General features: G+C 43.1%; 1 protein-coding gene across 2 annotated transcripts in view; it reads left to right on the plus strand.

The window, feature by feature from the left end:
• Positions 1–10,943, plus strand: part of NEDD9 (neural precursor cell expressed, developmentally down-regulated 9) — a 201,891-nt gene extending 190,948 nt beyond the window's left edge. For both annotated transcript variants that reach the window (XM_017891162.1, XM_017891161.1), the window contains 5 exons: positions 825–926; positions 2,087–2,188; positions 3,367–4,608; positions 6,283–6,372; positions 8,584–10,943. In XM_017891162.1, the coding sequence (XP_017746651.1) occupies positions 825–926; positions 2,087–2,188; positions 3,367–4,608; positions 6,283–6,372; positions 8,584–9,093 (2,046 nt within the window). In that variant the 3' untranslated portion in view covers positions 9,094–10,943. The remainder of the gene's footprint in view (positions 1–824; positions 927–2,086; positions 2,189–3,366; positions 4,609–6,282; positions 6,373–8,583) is intronic.
• Positions 10,944–11,936: the final 993 nt, after the last annotated feature.

The following is an 11,936-nucleotide window of genomic DNA, read 5'->3' on the forward strand; positions in this document are numbered from 1 at the left end:
GTGAGCCATGGAATTACAGTTACAATCATCATAATAATGTCCAATGAAGAAGCATACTGAGGAAGGCATGAGAGGAATTGTAAGTGGCTGAACTCTATTTGCAGTATTCGTTTTACAAATCGTTTTAGAACCTTAAAGCAAATTTCAGTATGCGGTACTTAACATGCAAAATGCTCCTGTAGGACTTTCATAAGTTACACGCAAGTATCCCTTAAAGTATATTTTAGAAATATGCTTACAGTGCATCAACTCTATCTGATGAACTCTGAGATGTTCACAAGGAAGGGTGATAGAGATATTTTAGGGATATGTTTCTCATTGAGATTCAAGGGGGATTTAAAATGTTACTAACCTGGGCCAGACGCAGTGGCTCACACCTATAATCCCTGCACTTTGGGAGGCCGAGGTGGGCAGATCACCTGAGGTCAGGAGTTCGAGACCAGCCTGACCAACATGGTGAAACCCTGTCTCTACTAAAAATACAAAAAAATTAGCTGAGCGTGTTGGCGCACACCTGTAATCTCAACTACTCAGGAGGCTGAAGCAGGAAAATCACTTGAACCAGGGAGGCAGAGGTTGCAGTGAGCTGAGATCATGCCACTGCACTCCAGCCTGGGCAGCAAGAGCAAAATTCCATCTCAAAAAAAAAAAAAAAAGTTTACTGACCTGGTGTCTACTTGTCTCCTTCCTGTTGTGTCTTCTTTCTTCAGTTTCTTTATATCTTTTTATGAGGGAGAGTTGGGGGATGAGTACTTGGTTGGGAGGCAAGGAGATTCAATGACTCAGGCTTGGAAATTTACATCTTTGTGCCTTCTCTACCACAGGTGATAACCCCCGTAAGGACAGGCCATGGCTACGTATACGAGTACCCATCCAGATACCAAAAGGACGTCTACGATATCCCTCCTTCCCATACCACTCAAGGGGTACGTACCAGAACAAGGTCACAAGAGGAGAAGAGCTTCTAAGGGTAGTGTTCCTTCAGGGCTGTAGAGAAAAGGGAGTTCACAAATTATGTATTAATATATGTCATATAAAGGTTGTCTATCCAGTAATATATGTCATATTAGGTTGTCTATCCAGTAGCCACTTTAGCCAATGCTATTTAAATTGTGTTTTCTGGATTTGCTTTATCAGGAATTCCTAGTATTTCACCCAAGAGAGCTTATGTTCTACAGTTTTACTTCAGAAAGTAGAATTTTTTTTTTTAAGACAAAGTCTGACTTTGTTGCTCAGGCTAGAGTATAGTAGCTCGATCTCAGCTCACTGCAACCTCCGTCACCCAGCCTCAAGCAGCTCTCCTGCCCCTGCCTCAGCCTCTCGAGTAGCTGGGACTACAGGTGCACACACCACCATAGCTGACTAGTTTTTGTATTTTTGTAGAGACAGGGTTTCATCATGTTGGCCAGGCTGGTTTTGAACTCCTGACCGCAAGTGTTCTGCCCACCTCAGCCTTCCAAAGTGCTGGGATTACAGGCGTGAGCCACCGCGCCCAGCCAGAAAGTAGAAAATTTAAACTACACACTTTAAAGTACAGGCAGTGTAGACATTTCACATAAGATCATCTTTTTTTTTTTCTTGTTTTGTTTTGTTTTGAGACAGAGTCTCGTTCTGTCATGAGGCTGGAATACAGTGGCATGATCTTGACTCACTGCAACCTCCGCCTCCGGGGTTCAAGCAATTCTCCTGTCTCAGCCTCCCGAGTAGCTGGGACTATGGGTGCGCGCGCCACCACACCCAGCTAATTTTTGTATTTTTAGTAGAGATGGGGTTTTACCATGTTGGCCAGGATGGTCTCGATCTCTTGACCTCATGATCTGCTCCCCTCAGCCTCCCAAAGTGCTGGGATTACAGGTGTGAGCCACCGTGCCTGGCCAAAATCATTTTTATATTCAGTCTAAGTTAAAAACCACAAAATGTATAAAGAAAAAAAAAAGGTAATCAATTTGTTATAACATAGATCACTGCTAAAGATCAAGCTTGTACACAACCTGGTAAATAAATCCATAATTAAGTAGCTTAGGAGCATAAAAAATGACAAGTATAAGACATTTCCATTCTAGGTAACTCATGGCTTTCTCTCCAGGTATACGACATCCCTCCCTCATCAGTGAAAGGCCCTGTGTTTTCAGTTCCAGTGGGAGAGATAAAACCTCAAGGGGTGTATGACATCCCGCCTACAAAAGGGGTAAGTGAGTGACTACAAAGCAGCAAAAAGGAGTGTGAGTGTGTGTGTATCTGTGTGTCGAGGGGCATGGGGTTGGGAGGAGGGTGGGTAAGTAGTTTATTGGAATAAAACAAGAAAGGCAAACCCAAAAGGGGAAAATGTAGTCTTGGTGAAAGTAAAGGAAGGAAGCAAAAAAGGAAAGGCACTAATTAAAGATAGCTCTAGGGATTTCATATTGAGGAGCCACAACTAAAAAACATTGGGAGGCCAATAAGGAGAACCTTTTGGCAGGGAAGATAATTAGTTCAGTTTGGCAAGTACTAATATATATTTGTAGAGGGTTTGTTTTGTTTTGTTATGTTTTGCTTGAGACAGGGTGTCACTCTGTCACCCAGGCTGGAGTGCAGTGGTGCAATCACAGCTCCTTGCAACCTTGACTTCCCAGGCTCAAGCAATCCTCCCACCTCAGTCTCCCAAGTAGCTGCCTCCTACCTCAGTGTCCCAAGTAGCTGTGACCTCAGGTGCATGCCACCATGCCTGGCTAAATTTTATTTTTTGTGGAGACAGCATCTCCCTATGCTGCCCAGGCTGTTTTTGAACACATGGGCTTAAGTGATCCCATTACTTTGGCCTCCCAAAGTGCTGGGATTACAGGCGTGAGCCACCACGCCTGGCCTGTAGAGGATTTGACAGTTTTCTCAATCTGTATGTTTGGGTGAACTCGTTTGACTCACTCTGTCACCCTCTGGGGTATGCCTGCACAGAGCATGGTAATGCCTACTTTACAGACAAGGGGACTGTGTTTCAGACACCTATGCAGCTCATTCAGCATCACACAGCTGATGTAATAACCGAAGAGACCAGGGGGAGACCTCCGGTCTTACTCTGCTGCTCGGCACAGATCAGCAGAGAAAGGATACCCAGGAAGTGGTCAGAAATGTAGGACTGGAACACAGGGGTGAGCAATTTAACCAGCAGGGTTGCACATGCAAGTCTACACCAAGAACATGTGGGTAGACACACTTGTCAAAGGACAAGGGAAGTGGCAGCAGAATAGCAGGGAACCTTGGAAGTGCCTAACATTGGGGGGTGGGGAAGGCGACCGAAAAAGTGCCAGCAAATAGGACTGAGCACATGGGACCGCGTGCTCCCACGAGCCAACTCAATAAATAGCATTTCGCTTTCTACTCGCTTTTCAGGTATATGCCATTCCACCCTCTGCTTGCCGGGATGAAGCAGGGCTTAGGGAAAAGGACTATGACTTCCCCCCTCCCATGAGACAAGCTGGAAGGGCAGACCTCAGACCTGAGGGGGTTTATGACATTCCCCCAACCAGCGCCAAGCCAGCAGGAAAGGACCTTCATGTAAAATACAACTGTGACATTCCAGGAGCTGCAGAACCCATAGCTCGACGGCACCAGAGCCTGTCCCCGAATCACCCACCCCCGCAACTGGGACAGTCAGTGGGCTCTCACAATGACGCATATGATGTCCCCCGAGGTGTTCAGTTTCTTGAGCCACCAGCAGAAACCAGTGAGAAAGCAAACCCCCAAGAAAGGGATGGTGTTTATGATGTCCCTCTGCATAACCCGCCGGACGCTAAAGGCTCTCGGGACTTGGTGGATGGGATCAACCGATTGTCTTTCTCCAGTACAGGCAGCACCCGGAGTAACATGTCCACGTCTTCCACCTCCTCCAAGGAGTCCTCACTGTCAGCCTCCCCAGCTCAGGACAAAAGGCTCTTACTGGATCCAGACACAGCTATCGAGAGACTTCAGCGGCTTCAGCAGGCCCTGGAGATGGGTGTCTCCAGCCTAATGGCACTGGTCACCACCGACTGGCGGTGTTACGGATATATGGAAAGACACATCAACGAGATACGCACGGCGGTGGACAAGGTGGAGCTGTTCCTGAAGGAGTACCTCCACTTTGTTAAGGGAGCTGTTGCAAATGCTGCCTGCCTCCCGGAACTCGTCCTGCACAACAAGATGAAGCGGGAGCTGCAACGAGTCGAAGATTCCCACCAGATCCTGAGTCAAACCAGCCACGACTTAAATGAGTGCAGCTGGTCCCTGAATATCTTGGCCATCAACAAGCCCCAAAACAAGTGTGACGATCTGGACCGGTTTGTGATGGTGGCAAAGACGGTGCCCGATGACGCCAAGCAGCTCACCACAACCATCAACACCAACGCAGAGGCCCTCTTCAGACCCAGCCCTGGCAGCTTGCATCTGAAGAACGGGCCGGAGAGCATCATGAACTCAACAGAGTACCCACACGGTGGATCCCAGGGGCAGCCGCTGCATCCTGGTGACCACAAGGCCCAGGCCCACAACAAGGCACTGCCCCCAGGCCTGAGCAAGGAGCAGGCCCCTGACTGTAGCAGCAGTGATGGTTCTGAGAGGAGCTGGATGGATGACTATGATTATGTCCACCTACAGGTAAAACAGCCGAACTCATAAAACACCTACGCTCACTCACATGCAGGGAGCCTGAGACAGATGCCTGTAAGGATGTTGGGTTGGACTACCAAAGGAGAGAACATGATTAATGTTAATCCACATGGTTCACAAATTGGAGGGAGTGTTGTAGAGTAGGAAGAACGCTGGACTGAGAGTCCTGAGTACTCACTCATCTCTAGCCCTTTCTCTGACATTTACTGTGTGACCAACTTATTCAACCTCCTTGGGCCTTAATTTCCTCATTTGCAAAATGAATGGTGTAAGGGGCTGGATTAGATCCCATTGATACCTCAGGTAAGAAGAGACTCACCAAGTAGGATAATAGGCCCTCTAATGATATTACCACCTCCACTTCTATTTGTGTTTTAGGTATAGTTCCATATAATATTTTATTTGAAAAAAAAGTTTTCATCATTAAGAAAAAGAATAGAAAACCTTTGCACTGGAGAATTTCTAAGGCCCCTGCTAGCCCTACTCTGTGTGTGTGTGTGTGTGTGTAATTGCTTTAAAACTTAGCCCCATCTCAGACTTACCTAGAGGACCACTGGGCATTAGCTAGTTGTCCTAGGAGCTTAATCTGTGTATGGGACATTGGACAATCACAGTTGGCCTTCTACAATTGGGAATTCCACCAAGCTCCAAGCTGACCTGGGATTCCACCAGCTTTCCCTTCCACTTTGAGGGATTAAAACATTCTACTGGCCAGGCGCGGTGGCCCAGGGGCGGTGGCTCACACCTGTAATCCCAGCACTTTGGGAGGCTGAGGCAGGTGGATCACAAGGTCAGGAGTTCAAGACCAGCCTGGCCAATATGGTGAAACCCCATCTCTACCAAAAATACAAAGATTAGCCAGGCGTGGTGGTGCATGCCTGTAGTCCCAGCTACTTGGGAGGCTGAGGCAGAAGAATCGCTTGAACCCAGGTGGCGGAGGTTGCAGTGAGCTAAGATTGCGCCACTAGACTTCAGCCTGGGCGACACAGTGAGATTCCGTCTCAAACAAGCAAACAAAAACAAACAAAAAACTACCAAGACCCATTATTTAGGACTAGACTTACTATCTTATTCTGCCATTCTTTTAATTTGACTGAGAGTCACAGTTTATACTGAGAACTATGTAACTATTATGCCAAATTCCCTTGAGTGCAAGAAAGTGTGGCAAGGAGAACTGAGCCTCACCTGGTGCTGAGGAAGGGAGTGGAGAGAGAGGATGGAGGGCATTGAACATTCGCCTTACTCGTTGTCTGACTCTGCACAGTGGGAAATACTGCCTTGTAGCAGAAATCTATAGATGATTTGAGGGAACTAGGAGTGAGAGCTGGACCACATTTAGACCTGCGTTTAGGGGTTTACAGGTTCACATATAATCTATCAGAAAAGAACTCAGAGAAGTAGTACATTTATATAGGAGATTTTAAGGGAATCATGAGTAGCTCTCTGAAAACTGTAAGGTGCCCCAGAAAGCTGGCACCCTATATGGCAATGGGCTTTAATTTTCTGCCACCCCTGTCTAGGGTTCACAGTGCCTCACTGAGCATTTGAGATGTTGCCAAGGCAGTGGAAAATAAAGAGTATTTACTCATCTGTCAATGAAATTGTTAGCATAAGTGAATCACAGTGATGACATAATATGTTCTTTATGTTGAAAATTAACAGGGTAAGGAGGAGTTTGAGAGGCAACAGAAAGAGCTATTGGAAAAAGAGAATATCATGAAACAGAACAAGATGCAGCTGGAACATCATCAGGTAAGTTCAATCAGAGCAAAAGCTGCCTGGTGTTGGAAAGATTTCCCACCTAGTACTAAGGAGAGTTGTAACTTCAAGAGATTATGATTTCAATTCTTCCAGCTCACTGGCAAGAGTCAGCTCTAAAGCACGGAATGGGGTTTAAAAGCAAAGAGAAGGTTTATGACCTTGCTAGTTCATCTGGGTGTACCTGGGTTACATCTAAACAGCAATTTTTTAAAGGCTAAACCTGCGTATCTAACATATGAGGACTACTTGGGTTAAGGCATTTGGTCTCAAGAAACAAGACCCATTCAAGCTAGCCTAAGCAAGCAGGTTTATAGTAAAGTCATAGGAGGGGAATTCAGTAACAGAAAATGAAGATATAGCCCGGTCTGGTGAGAACTAGAACTATAAATTCTCTCTCCTTCTTGTACTTACTTTGCTTTTTTTCTATAAATCTGTTCACTCTCCCCTATTTTCTGGTTTTCTCTGCTTATCGACTCATTTGGCTGTCCTGTAACTTTGCAGAACCCATAAATGGCCACTCACAACTTCTATAGATGGCTTCTCATCTCAGCTTCCCCTTCTGATGGTTTAGCTCCCTTCTCTTGTTCATCAGATTCCTAAGGAAGAGTCTGATTGGGCCATTTTGATTGGGCCATTTCTCTGTCTCTCTCTCTCTGTGCATATGTGTCTCTACCTCTCTCTCGCCAACAACACAAGCCTATGGTTTGGCTGGCCTTGGTCCAGTCTAAGGGTATGAGAGCAGAATTCAATGTTTTCAACATATATCCAGGCCCATCTACTAAGGACTTTGGGCAGGGCATGTTCATTCAAAAGTTGGGTATGAGTAGGGCAGATAATGATGAGTATTGGTAGGACAAGGGCATAAAAATAAAGAGAGATGGATTGCGGATTTATTTACAAGCCTTTCAAGGTGAAATGAAGTGACATGGCATGTAATGACATTAAATGGCATGCTGCATTTAGGAAATCTGAGTTCTAATCATTTCTGGCCAACCAACTATGTCAAGTGAGGTAATCTCCCCAAGCTTTGGTTACTACTCTATAAAACGGGAAAGTACCCCCGCCCATCTAATGGCATGATATATTGATGAACACATTTGCATAAAGCCTAAGATATATAAAATATAATCCATTATGATTAAATATCTTGGAATATCACCTTGTACCTGTTTATGTTTGCCTTGGCATCTGGCAAGGTAAGACTGCAGGGCTTTGGGGAACTTGTTGAAACCATAACAATCCCTAAGAAGAAAACGGATTCTAGAAAAGTAAAGCTGGCTATGCATTTCTCAGAGAAGCTGGGTGAGGTGATCACTGCTCCAGCTCATCCCTACCTCCAGGTGGGAGATTAACTGAGTCCTAAGCTCAGGTCACAGATAGTCCTTACCTGCAGAAGAGAGCTCTCTCCTGAGTCTTAGTGGAATCCCCAGAAATTATTATAATTGCAATTTAAATAATACACCATTTGGGAGCAATGAGGAAAGAAGGAAGAAAGCCAGCACCTGATGCGTCTGACTCTGGGTGAGACCCCCTTGTTTTAAACAGCTCTGCGGGACTAAATATTATGATGCACAATTCCCATTCAGACTTCTTTAGAAATTTTTTTTTTCCCTTAAGTGCTCATATATTTATATGTATTAATCTTCCTGTAGCGCTGGATCATGTCTATCAATCTTGACAGAAAGAGTAGGATAAACAGAAAGGGGTCATGAATGGCCATTTCATCTGAGCATCCTGAGATAGTCGAGGCTTTCCCCGAGAAGGAGCAAACTGTCAGGGACTTACTTGACAAGGAGGTCACTACAATATGGTTTTCCCTTGCCACCACTCAACATTAATAAACATTTACATAGAGCCTATTACAGACCAAACTATTCTAAGCACTTTGTGAACGTTAACTATTTTACCTCCATAAAGGTATGGGTAACAGGGCTGCGGTTTAAACCCTACGCTGCCTTCTAGCCAGAGGTTATAAGAGACCAGTGGTCCAATCATAAAAGGTCTGAGCTTGAGGATCATCTTTGCCAACGTGTACATTTTACAATTTAGGAAAGCAGGCAGCTTGACCCAGGCTGCACAGCTCACATGCCTCTAACAGTTATTAGGGACTAAAATCCCTGTCTTTTAACTCCAAGCCCTGGTTAATTTCCACTGCAACACATTCCCTTGCTCTAATGAGATCTACTTTCCTCTTCCTGGCAGCTGAGCCAGTTCCAGCTGTTGGAACAAGAGATTACAAAGCCCGTGGAGAATGACATCTCGAAGTGGAAGCCCTCTCAGAGCCTACCCACCACAAACGGCGGCGTGAGTGCGCAGGATCGACAGTTGCTGTGCTTCTACTATGACCAATGTGAGACCCATTTCATTTCCCTTCTCAACGCCATTGACGCCCTCTTCAGTTGTGTCAGCTCAGCCCAGCCCCCGCGAATCTTCGTGGCACACAGCAAGTTTGTCATCCTTAGTGCACACAAACTGGTGTTCATTGGAGACACGCTGACAAGGCAGGTGACTGCCCAGGACATTCGCAACAAAGTGATGAACTCCAGCAACCAGCTCTGCGAGCAGCTCAAGACTATAGTCATGGCGACCAAGATGGCCGCCCTCCATTACCCCAGTACCACGGCCCTGCAGGAAATGGTGCACCAAGTGACAGACCTTTCTAGAAATGCCCAGCTGTTCAAGCGCTCTTTGCTGGAGATGGCAACGTTCTGAGAAGAAAAAAAGAGGAAGGGGACTGCGTTAATGGTTACTAAGGAAAACTGGAAATACTATCTGGTTTTTGTAAATTATCTATTTTTGTAGATATTTTATATGAAAATGGAATATTTTAACATTTTAAGGGTTAGACAACTTTCAGAAATTCAGGGAGCTGGAGAGGGAAATCTTTTTTACCCCCTGAGTGGTTCTTATGTATACGTAGAAGTATCTAAGACATAAACTGTACAGAGACTTGTCCACGTGCTTTTGTATGCCTGTGTATTCATGTTTGTTTGTAGATGTTTGTCTGATGCATTTCATTAAAAAAAAAAATGAATTAAGAAGCACCTTAGTAAGCACCTTCTAATGCTGCATTTTTTTGTTGTTGTTAAAAACATACCAGCCGGTTATAATATTGTTCTTCATGTCTTTGTGATTCTGAGCCTGGCACTCCCAAATCTGAGAAGTATAGTATATTTGCAAATGTTCACCTTCCAAATCATGAGACATTAGCACGACTTATTCTTGTTTTGAAAACTCTTTTCAAAATTGATCATCTTAAACACATGATGGCCAAGTGCCCAAAAGCCCTTTTGCAGAGCAAATTTCAGAATATATATGTGAATCCAAGCTCTGACAGTTCAGGTGCTGGAGGGAGGAGAGACCTGTGTGTTTAGAGGCCAGGACCACAGTTAGGATTGGATTGTTTTAATACTGAGAGACAGCTACAATAAAAGGAGGGCAATTGCCTCCCTGGGGCTGTTCGATCTTCTGCATTTGTGAGTGATTCAGTCATGAGGTTTTCCAAAAGATGTTTTTAGAGTTGTAAAAACCATATTTGCAGCAAGGATTCACAAAGGCGTATCAGACTATGATTGTTCACCAAAACAGGGGAATGCTTTGATCCCCCAGTTACAAGTAGAGGCCTTTCTGACTCTTAATATTCACTTTGGTGCTACTACCCCCATTACCTGAAGGAAACTGGCCAGGTCCTTGATCATGGAACTACAGAGCTACCAGGATGTATCCTGCTGTCTAAGGGAATGTATTGCTGTCTTGCACCTTCTTTAAAACTCACATATGCAGACCTGACACTCAAGAGTGGCTAGCTACACAGCGTCCATCTAATTTTTACAATTTCCTGTGGCCGATTTGTATAACCCCTACCACTATCTCACAGGTAGTCACAGCATCCATTCTATAGTCTGTCTCCTCACACCTGTTAGTACTGACACAGCACAAACACCACAAGCCATCATGTTCTTCATGGGGCAAGCGAAATACTTCCACCCCATGGGTAAACGTATTTACATATTACCAAGAGAAAAAGCACATTATCTATGATCTTTTGGTCCAATTCTTATTTAGCATTTTTATTCCAGCCTATTTGGAAACATGTTTTTATTTGCAATATATGCCTGACTGAATTAAGCTTGCTTGTTTTAAACAACCAAATCATTGGAACAGAAAAGGATTTAAAAAACAAGAATGCATCTCAGAGTGATTAAAAAAAATCAGTGGAAATAAATGATCATAGCAGGTGCTTTTCAAAACCACTGCTATTACAATTCTCAAAGTCCTACTCTGCCAAAAGAAGATTAAAAGTCATAAGTTACACGACAAGGAAATGTTTATGTGGGAAGAGGGTTGCTGAAAATCAACAACACTTGAAGTTTAAAAGTGCGTCTTTGTAGATTTCATTGTATAATGTGTATTTCTTAGGAGATGGCTGACTCGATTGATCTACGCTAAGTAGAGACATTTCACATTTTTAAAACCAAAATGTTCAATCTGTATTACTCTTTGCCATCTTGTATGTAGAGGCTATTTTTAAATCATTAAATTTTTAGATCTTTGTTTTCATAGCCACTCTGTTTTCTTTTTCATACCCCTCTGTCACAGAATTAAATATTGGCTTACTTTGGTACTCCTAATATAAAAGTTAAATTATGATTATTTTAGCAATGCTATAGGTCTGGATTTTTTAAGGAAAACTGAGGGTTTTTTGTTTTGTTTTGTTTTGTTTTTGTCATATATGTGTCACTTCCAAGTGTATTTGCATTCAAAGAAAATTCTGGAACCTGTGAACACTATCTAATTCAAATATCTGGAACAAGGCTTGTGTTTCCCCAAAAAACCCACACATTCAGTAACATGTAGGATGATTTGTTTTCATAATATGGATGTTACCAGTCACGTGGTTTTTAGAATCAAAGAAAATTTTTCTATTTATTTTGGAATAGTCATAAAGAAATAATTTAAAGCAAACTGTATTTAATGAAAACAAGAGATTTGTAACCATGTAATTATCATTTTTAATGGTTGCTCACTCTTTCATTCAGGTATCCCACTGAGATTTACAGACAAATTATTTAAATGTAACATGTACCATTTTGCCCACACATATAAGCATTAACTTATTTTTGACAAAATGTCAAGGCACTTCAATAAGGGAATGAAAGTCTTCTGAAAAAAAAAAAAATGGTGCTGGAACAACTAGATCTATGAAATAAAATGAATACGTGCCTTACGTTCTATCCAAAAAATTAACCCAAATGGATCACAGACCTAAATGTAAAACTTAAAACTCCTAGAAGAAAACATAGGAGAAAATCTTTGTTATCTTAAGTAGACAAAAGTTCCATATTTGAAACACTTTAAAAACTTAACTCAGAAAAACATGATATATTGGACTACGTCAGAATTTAAAACTTTTATTCTTCTGAGGATACCATTAAAAAAACCAAAAGTCAAGCCAGAGAATGAAAGAAAATATATCACATCTATCAGCCAAGGACTTATATCAGACTTAGGAGACAAAAAACTAAATTTTTTTAACTCGGCAAAAATTTGGAGAA

Source organism: Rhinopithecus bieti, unplaced genomic scaffold, assembly GCF_001698545.2.
Source record: "Rhinopithecus bieti isolate Rb0 unplaced genomic scaffold, ASM169854v2 scaffold_19939, whole genome shotgun sequence".
NCBI classification, from domain to species: domain Eukaryota; kingdom Metazoa; phylum Chordata; class Mammalia; order Primates; family Cercopithecidae; genus Rhinopithecus; species Rhinopithecus bieti.